The sequence below is a fragment of the Acipenser ruthenus genome, chromosome 1 (assembly GCF_902713425.1).
Source record: "Acipenser ruthenus chromosome 1, fAciRut3.2 maternal haplotype, whole genome shotgun sequence".
NCBI classification, from domain to species: Eukaryota; Metazoa; Chordata; class Actinopteri; order Acipenseriformes; family Acipenseridae; genus Acipenser; species Acipenser ruthenus.
In genome coordinates, this window is record NC_081189.1 from 116469971 (window position 1) to 116479914 (window position 9944).

The 9944-nt window shown below is 38.9% G+C and overlaps 1 protein-coding gene across 2 annotated transcripts in view; it reads right to left on the bottom strand.

The window, feature by feature from the left end:
* Positions 1-9579, bottom strand: part of LOC117421411 (N-acetylaspartate synthetase-like) — a 10976-nt gene extending 1397 nt beyond the window's left edge. Inside the window, exons 1-3 of one of the 2 annotated variants that reach the window (XM_034035816.3) lie at positions 9129-9242; positions 7136-7332; positions 1-1989 (exon numbers count right to left, since the gene is read on the bottom strand). The exon at positions 1-1989 is cut by the window's left edge and continues 1397 nt beyond it. In XM_034035816.3, coding sequence (XP_033891707.1) covers positions 1622-1989; positions 7136-7332; positions 9129-9139 — 576 coding nt within the window. In that variant the 5' untranslated portion in view covers positions 9140-9242 and the 3' untranslated portion in view covers positions 1-1621. Of the gene's footprint in view, positions 1990-7135; positions 7333-9128 lie in introns of both variants that reach the window. The other variant, XM_034035815.3, reaches the window with a different exon arrangement.
* Between the last annotated feature and the right edge of the window lie 365 nt (positions 9580-9944).

Consider the following 9944-nt stretch of genomic DNA (forward strand, 5'->3'; position numbering starts at 1 on the left):
GAAAGGATTTCCATGTACCTCCCATTTCACCCATATCATTCACAAGGAAACGTACAAAACGATATGGTGTAATTTCCATTCACCGTACGCACCCACACCCCACCTCTACAGTAGCATGACTAAATTGCATTCAATACATTATTTCAACTTGCTTTTTTTTTTAAATTAGTTTTTGTTTTCTTCCCTCTAAAGACACATTTCATGCAAAACAGTTATTTCTTTGAGCACATAACACACAATTTTATATTTTAGGATTTTTAAAAAAGGCTTCTATATTTCTTCTAGTTCTTCATCCTCTCGTCATTGCTTTTAATAAACCACACACACACTCCAGCTTCAGACACATGCCAGTTTTGCACTCTACATTTAAAAGGTGTGATGTCATTAAAGCAGTTTGTTGTTTTTTCAAGCAAAGGCTGCAGCCAGGAAGGTTTACACATTTACTGATAGTATTTAATTATTTTGTGTCTATTAACAGGCAGCTAATAAATGAAGCTCTATTCCTCCTGAAAATCAAGCACTTCTCCGTCTCTGTTTTGGCCCTGCACGCATGCTGCACACATTAATGTGTAAATGTGTCACCACAGAAACTGAAGCCACCTGCCTGCTCCAATGACATCATTCAGCACAAGCAAAGAATTAAAGCAAGGGATAAAACAGCAGCAGAGTGCAGACTCCAATGCACATGCAGAGGTTTGGCCCAGGGTTGCAGCTTACTGCGCATGAGAGACAAGGCAAGGAAATTCATATTTTTCAAGTTTATACTTTTCTTTTACAATATGTAACAAAATAGTCTCAGAGGTTTATTGTCTCTCCCTTGCTGGCTTGTAAAAACAATGGCAATGGAGAGAATTCAAGGGGTGCTTTTTTGGATACACTGAGTTTGTCATTATTTTTATATATATATATATATATATATATATGTATTTTTATTTTCAGTAGTTTGGCAGAAGAAAAGTGCAAAAACATCATTGCCTTGTTGGCAGTGATGCGTGTGTGCAAAACTTAAAATTGAAATTATATTAAAAACTTAAATTAATTATATTAATTAAAAAATAAATAAATAAATAAATAAATAAAAAGTTGATCAACCAGCAAGCCCTGAAACACTGACATTAATAAACAAGGATTTTTAAAATATATATTTTACTGCATGAATCTATTTTGGTGGTGTGAGAGAGGAAACAGAAATGTACTGAATTTAACAGGTTGTTAATACTACTGTACTCATGTTGCTGTGCTTAACTATATAGGTACCTGTGCATGGCATAAACAAAGGGACAGGCAAATAAGCGGCACCCAATCAGTCATGCTGAAGTACCGAGTTATCATACATCACGAGGAGGGCCGAAGTGCTGCTGAAACCAGTGGCACCACCTTCCTACAGCAAGGGTGGGGCAATCCTATTCTCCGTTGTGTACCGTGCAACCCAATTCAACTTAGAGATGGATGAGTGGGGGGGGGGGGGGGGGTCATGGGATGTGAGTAAAGTTGGGGTTGGGTTCTAGGTTAGGGTTGATGTTGATCGGCGAACGCAACAATCATATAAACAGCAAGAAGTGTATTTTGGGGGGTTGTGGTTTAGGAGTGAGGTGGGTTTGGGGAGACAAAAAAAGGGTATTTATTCTTCGCGCAGCTGCAGGCGGTAGCGGTGGTAGCGAAGCTGGAAAAACATTCTCTCCACGAAGGAGTGGCTCATCCCCGGCAGGGTGTACTCTTCTGTGACACCCATATGCTTGAAGCCCAGGGACTCGTACAGCTTGTGGGCGGCCAGCTTGACCGCAGTGGTGCCCAGAACGATGGCCGAGTAGTTGTTGAGCATGGCGAACTCCAGCACTTTGCGGCCCAGGGTCTTTGCGATGCCTTTGCCACGGTAGCGCGAGTCCACCGACATGCGCCGCAGCTCCACCGTGTTGTCCTCCTCGTTGCCCTGCGCCGCCACGATACCAACAACCTTGCCCTCCAGGACTGCCACCCAGAAGCAGGAGCCTGAAAAAGACAACTGCCGCTTAACACCCTGTGGAAGGCTCTCTGGGTAAAACTGGAGCGCAGCCAAACTGGTACAAACAGACAAGAGCAGTGCAATGCAACTGCAGCACTTTAATAAGCAGCTACACCACCCCCTAGTTACCAAAATCAATGACAGTTTTGACAAGTGTCTTTAATGAACTGTAGTTGAGATACACTACTGTCGAATAAAGTATCTTACAATTACAAATACATTCAAACCTGTACCGATGACCACCTTCATATAGTGACCACTCTGCTGAATCCCTGTCTACAAACATTGCCAACTGTAAATAAATACTGACCAAAACTGGAGATTACAGCAGTTGTGTGGTTGTAAATAAACAGGATTTACTGTTGCCAACACATTATTCTAAGATGGTGAAGCATGCCAGAGAAAGGGTTATTTTAAACAGACATGACATTATAATTTTTCAGTTCTAGAATGTTTGCTTTTTCAAACAACTTAATGGTTGGCAGCATTACCAGTGAATTAAGAATATGTTGCTCAGTATGAGTGAGTGGTTCCAGTATTAGCTTTAGTTTTAAATAGACTAATTGCATTCACCACTTCCATTTCTGAATTTAATCATGGGAGGCACAGAAAGACACTACTGGTATAATTTCTTTATCCTCTACTTCACAGATAGCAGAATGAATAAAAGGGCTCATTTGCTACAGGGCTCTGCACTTGAAAGCATAAATGTTGCGGCACATTCAAAAGTCAAAATCAGAAATTACAATGAGGAAACCCTGATAAGCTAGCACACGTAACCCAAAGCTCTTTAATGAGAACAACATGGAGGACCACGTGAGTTTTAATTTAAGCCAGCCTTTTCAATAATGTAGTATTGACGTTCTGCCTTGAACCAACACTTATCAATCCTGTTAAAAGAAAGCAGCCCTTTTGCAGACAGCTCTGAGCAGATGGACTACAAAAAGCAACGTGTAAAAGATGGCGATACAAAGGTTAAAGTCAACTTGATTTTGTTACCAATAGAACAGGAAAGCAAAATCTTCTGTGTTCTTTATCAAGTGACCTAAAATAGGCAGCGCACTTAACATCCATTTACCAAATAAACTGAAGCAGAAGGGTTTCAGCTTTTTCAGTAGGTGGATAGGGAGAGTATTCTGTGTGAATATGATGTTAACTTAAAAAGGGGTGTTCCTCTGGCTTAATGGGAATTGTGACATGTTGTCCTCACTGCATTGATAGACTAAATCTACAGTAATGTACTGGTTATGTTAGAATAAACATTCACCATGCAGCAATAAAACTGACTGATTATCCGCCTAACCCCCCGGCCCTTGTCTTCTCAGAACAAAACAGCAGCAATAACATGTCAACGACGTGCCTCCTTTTGCACAGATTAACGACAGGATGCGTTACTTAAGGTGGATTGAAAATAACCGACATGCAGTATGAGAAACACGCAATTTGCGATGCAAGGGGGGGATGCACCTGGAGTCTTTGAAATTGATGATCACAGATTTAAAGATTCAGAAAATGTCATGGTCGTAATGGAATGATGGTAGGAGCAGATATGTAATGCTTTACACTGGTTTTTATTGTTGTATTGAAAAATGGCTGGAAGACGTCAAAATGGTCAACTGGCTTTTCTTTGAGCCACAATTCACTAAGAAATTAGCTTTGGAAATTTAAAGCGAACTGTAGTGATGATTTTAATACAAGCGTCAGATGGGTACATAAGGGAGTTTATTCAAACCAACTTAAATAAAGTAGTGGAATTGTTTCGATTAAATGTTCTTCATTGATGTAGCTGCAGTGCTGGAATCATCATCAGACAGCATCAGAGATCCCTGTGGATCCCCCCCAAGCCTAACCACTGTCAGGATTGGTTCCATGCGCCCATTCACTTCAATAGGTATCTCTCATGTATAAATCCTTTCTTTTTTTTAAATCATTAAGCTATCACAGCTCTATGAACATTACTATGGGGTATTTGAACCTGGAAGTAAGCATTGTATTTTTATATATATTCTTAAAGTAAATTTTTCAACACCTGTACTTTTGAATAGTTCATGAAAAACTGCAAATTAATTTTCGTATATAGTACGTAGACTTCCACTTTCCCTGAATGGTAATAATCAGTGTGAATTGGAGCATTTTTTATTAAAAAGATAGGCGGGTATCCATACTTTGGAGCACCTTTGGAAAATGAAATCATTTCATAGCTGCATTTATTTATTACCTAAACCTTGTATTTAATTCAAATCCCCTCTGAAACAATAGAAGTTTACTAACCTCTGTCAAGAAGAATGAGAAAAATGACTGTGAAATATGTTGCTACAACAAGATTGCTGTAATAGAGGTGAATAAGCCATTACTATTATTAGGGTTATTATGATCCTGCACATCTGTCTTTTGTAACTAATGCCATCACATCTCCTTTTTGTTGCGCTTCTAAATATTCCATCTTTGTCAATCAAGTAGGACTGGAGGTACTGTATTACTATTAAAACAATCTGAAGATGTGCACGTGGAGAGCACGAGAACACACCACTGAGGAAGGGATGTGGGGAGATGTTGCCTGATTCAGCAGGAGGTGCTTTAACACATTGTTGAATTAAGGTCAATTAATCCAGGTAATTAAATTCAGTTAAATTATACTGATGCACTGAACAGATCCTTTCTAAACTGTCATTTGAAAATTAAAGATATGATTTGTTAAAATAAAGTTTAAAAAAGTAGAGAGAAACCAACAATCTCTTATATTAAGATGCTTAGATTACTGTTCATGTTTTTACTAGGCTGAAAACGCGCACTTCTTGTAAACATTTCTCCGTCATAGTTTAAAAATAAACCCTTCTCTATTTTTGTATTTTGTAAAGGCAGTTCTATTAGGCACACAAAGTGTCTACTCCAATCTTGCATTAACTCCTAATATACTATTTTTTCTTTTTTATATAAAAATAAAACCAAACAACTTCTGGTCCTGTATACCGAGGATAGGCAACAAATACCTGGTGTTCTAGGTTTGCTTCTCAGTTTAACATTTAAATGGAATTTTCTCTGTTGAAAATATAGATATTCATTTTTTTCCCCCTTCCTCTCAGTTTCACAGTTGGGCAAGACAGAAGAAAATTGATCTAAACTGACTGGGCCCCTCTGGGTCACTCCGCAGGAAAGAGTACCTGAGCTCAAGGACACACTGTTCTGTCTTAAACTGAAACTGCGTCACTGGGCAATGCAATGAACAGCACTGTGCCTGTGTCCGAGTCCTGATATACAAATTGTCAGCTTTGTGCACAAACAGCTAGACAGGAAGGCAAGGTGTTTGAACAACCTAAAATAGTGTTGCTGTAAATATAGAAAATGATGATGTTATGGGTATCTATACTGGTCTGACAGAATCGCGAATCCTCCCAGTTAAAATCGAATAGAGATGCTCAATTTATTGGCATACATTTCACATTAGACTCAGCTCAACTCCTGGCATCTCACTTATTTTTAGGTCACTCACACTGTTACTATTCAAATATGTGTTTTTTCCCCCCACACTGCTAGTAAGACCTATCATGAATCACTGCATTAACTTAGCAAGAACTCAAAGAACACCTGGCAACTGCCTGCTTCACCAGTACACAAACACTTTTTCAAGCAATCAATTCAACAAAAAGCCAGCAGTGTGGAGTAGTGGTTAGGGCTCTGGACTCTGGACCAGAGGGTTGTGGGTTCAATCCCCAGTGGGGGACACTGCTGTTGTACCCTTGAGCAAGGTACTTTACCTAGATTGCTCCAGTAAAAACCCAACTGTATATATGTGGGTAATTGTATGTAAAATAATGTGATATCTGTATAATGTGAAACAATGTATAATGTGATATCTTGTAACAATTGTAAGTCGCCCTGGATAAGGGCGTCTGCTAAGAAATAAATAATAATAATAATAATCAAACGTGCTCTGCTCTGACAGTAAAGATGGTGTTTTAAATGAAATATAACCCTGCTATCGCCGATATACGATATAATGTGATATTAAATGGTCATGCACAGAAATTGACTAAAATAAGACCCATACCTATTTTTTAAAGCATGAAAAGATGCCTAAATGTCCTGCTAAGTTTTACTGTTCACAATAATTTACTGTGAAAATGAATGTTCCTGGAAGCCCCTGGTACCGCCAGAGATAATAAGAGCAGGCAAACTGATTTGCTATGATTCTGATGCCATTAGCAAGCAAGGAGAGATTCTTTGTGATACGATTAAGGCAGACATGCAGGTTAAGATTACATACCTGGTCAGTAAAGATCACTGGGTAGAGTGCTCTTTTATTGGCTGGGTTTCCTGTAGGAAGCCTTATTAGCTTGCTCAGCTGTTTCTGTTATTCTTGGTCCAGCACTATGAATTCCTAATTATATTACAATTCTGTGCATTAACCCTTTAAGGTACAAGGGACATATGTGTCCGCACAAATAAAAATGATGCTAACCATTATTTTTGCAATGAGGTGCACGGAACAGGTTTAAAATGTACTGACAGCTTGGATCTGGTCATCCAAGTTATCGGTTTCCTCTTGATACTCGAGTATAAGTGCGTGGAGTAGTGGTTAGGGCTCTGGACTCAGTGTGGAGTAGTGGTTAGGGCTCTGGACTCTTGACCGGAGGGTCGTGGGTTCGATCCCAGGTGGAGGACACTGCTGCTCTACCCTTGAGCAAGGTACTTTACCTAGATTGCGCCAGTAAAAACCCAACTATATAAATGGGTAATTGTATGTAAAAATAATGTGTAAAAAATCATGTAATTGTATGTAAAAATAATGTGATATCTCGTAACAATTGTAAGTCACCCTGGATAAGGGCGTCTACTAAGAAATAAATAAGAAAAAACCACTTGAACAACCGCTAAATTCCTTGTGTACCTTAAGTGTTAAAAAAATGCTGTTAATTAACTGCATTCAATTTTTTTTATATAATACTGTACACTTACGTCTCTAAGAAGTGGGGTGGGGTGATACTGGAAACTTAATAGACTATACATTTAGCTGTAATAAAATATTGTTTTGACCTTCCAAGTTACTTAATTTAGACCACCTGAACAAAAAAGCGCATTAGCCGGTTTTAAATAATGAATGTTGTTGTCTTCACGTAACCAAGGCACCCTTACCTGCGGGTTTCATGTAATACTGCTCAATATCAGACATGTCCGTGTGTAGCGCGCAGTCGAGAAAGCTGTGGATAACCTTCCTACTGAAGTAGTACCTCGCGCCCATTAGAAGGACGGGTGTGCAGCAGGTCAGCGCAACAGACTTGGTCACAACAAAGCACATTACTATGGAGATAAGGGAGAGAAATAAACGATACCTGTCAGAAAAGAGAATCAAGTGTTGATTTCGGAGAACAAACCCCATCGAGCATAATTATACTAACAAACAGCACATTGAACGAGAAATTAAACACAAAACATACCATATACTGCACATTACAATACATCTTAACTAGTAGAGGATGATAGATAGATAGATAGATAGATAGATAGATAGATAGATAGATAGATAGATAGATAGATAGATAGAGATAGATAGATAGATAGATAGATAGATAGATAGATAGAATTTAAAAAAAAACTAATGGATAAAATACAGCGTCGATTGCATTTACACAGTACATACATATTATATTCTAAAATATAAAGTTTAAAAACCTCTTAAACAATGAACTTGCAAATTGTCATTAAGAGCATAATCTCTTCTGTATTACTGTATTTCTCTTTTTTTAATACACAAGTCTCTCTTCAGGAGGCGCCATTGTAAAATGCAAAATAGCTGCGCAACATCGCATTTTTTGCTTCTCCGCAGAAGACCGCACTAGAATATGGATTTGAGCCGACTGCACCTTGCTGCTGAATGATAGTACAGTACTGTAGTAGGCTGCATCTATAAGAGGATTTCCGTACGTTGTATATTTTGTATTGTATATTTTATTAATTCTTTAGTGCAAATATTGGTAAAAAATATGTCTTTTGGGTTGGAGTCCATTTTAAAACAGTGTTATACAAATGTTTTTATTGTTCTGCTTTGTGTTGTACTGTACACTTATTTCAAATATGTTTAGGTTTTTAGTCAGCAATGCTTAATTACTGCATTTGGCGTTTTGGTAAACTCACATTCACAACAAATTGTATGCAGTTAATAAATGACTGTGCTATATGGTGTATTTGGAAAGCGTGCACATGCGTGGATCAAACTGACTTTTGCAGCAAATATAATGGTGCGCGCGCTAAAACAAGCGAGACGTGTGCGCGCACACGCTGGGTTCATTCATGCGTCCACCCGGCATAGTACGCACTGCATGCAATCGCTGTCAGTAGGATGTTCTACATCATACGACACCATATATTCACACTGCTAACAGCAGTGTCCTGTCTGTCCATTTAAACTAACAAATTCACTTTTGGATGGTTTCGTTCTTTACACAGAAGCAGGGTGTGTATTGATCTTGATAAAGAGCGCCATTGTGAATAAAAACGCATATGATGCAATAAACTAATGCCTGGCATTTGTGGGCGGTGTACAGGCAAGACCATTTATACTTTCATATACAGAAAATCACGGGTCTATAAATCATGTCTATGCGGGCGACCTACATTATAGAATCCTTACAGAGACCTGGTAAATGTGGCGATAAGGTGCGATGACAGCTCATGTCTAAAACCAACCACATAGATTAATTAAAAATGACATTTCCTAAACAGCACGGTTTAACACCCCGACTTCTTCACTGAACATTCCAGCAAGGACCAACACGGTTCAGATCTGTTAACAGAGATGGCCATGCTATAACTGGTAACTAGTCATACTGCTTCAAGAGACGCCTGCTTGAACGGCAGTACATTTGACGCCCCTTTACTGTAAAATTCTGCACTTTCATAGGCTAACTGCTGTTAACCCATACTGGTAAAATAGTTATATACGTGTTCTAAATAGTTATATATATATATGTGTTCTAATCCCCAGATATATTGCTTAATTTGTCATACTATATTATGTATTGGTGGTGTTAACACACACCCCACTATAAATGCATATCGTATACCAGTATTTACAGTTATACTGCTCTTGATACAACACTGGGGCTGGTGTGCACGCACGGTCACTTACTTGTTATACATGTATATAGAATTTGCATTTTGGTTTGTTGTTTTAACCCTCGAAATGCCGTATTAGGTATTCTCTCCATTATCCCATCATAAAAGATTCGGCGGACATCCTCGTGGTCAGTGAGCTCATACTCGCGGATAAAAACGGTATCTTTCTTCAGGTTTTCCTCGAGACTGTTCGGAGATGATGACGAAGAAGTCCACATTTGAGAAGCAGACACGATAATGGAATCTTTTTTGGTCCCCGGTATGGAATGTTCATCTGCAACGATTTTAGTCTCGCAAACCATTTTTGGAGACAAACAATGCATGCAACTGGCCTCAGAAATACTTAAATGAGAAAAAAAAAAGTATATATGTATGAGTTGTAGTAATAAAAGAAAAGCGAACAATGCTGCAACCCTGGGCTTTTCACACGACCAAGAGAATGCGCTGCATTTTAAAGCACTATTTATAATGTGGCATAGCTGGTGAATTCAGATTCTGGGGCCCCCAGGGTTCCTAGCACTCTTGAGATTGGCTACACCATTCCACCACGTGACACCAATAGGAGGAGAATGGGAAAAAGACACAGAAACACGCAGTTTCTTATGTTTACTTCTGCTTTTAAATTGTGTTGTTTTCTATCAGATTACTACGGCGATTCCTGTTTCTTTATATCTGTTAAACGCTGTCTTCTGTTCCTGCTGAGGTCCACAAAACATCATCCATGAAGTTTGCGTGCTTGTGACATCAAACCCGTGTTTCAAATGAATAACTGCAGTGTACTGTGTACTGAGCGTCAGCAACGACTGGGGCAGCGCCTGAGACGTTGACA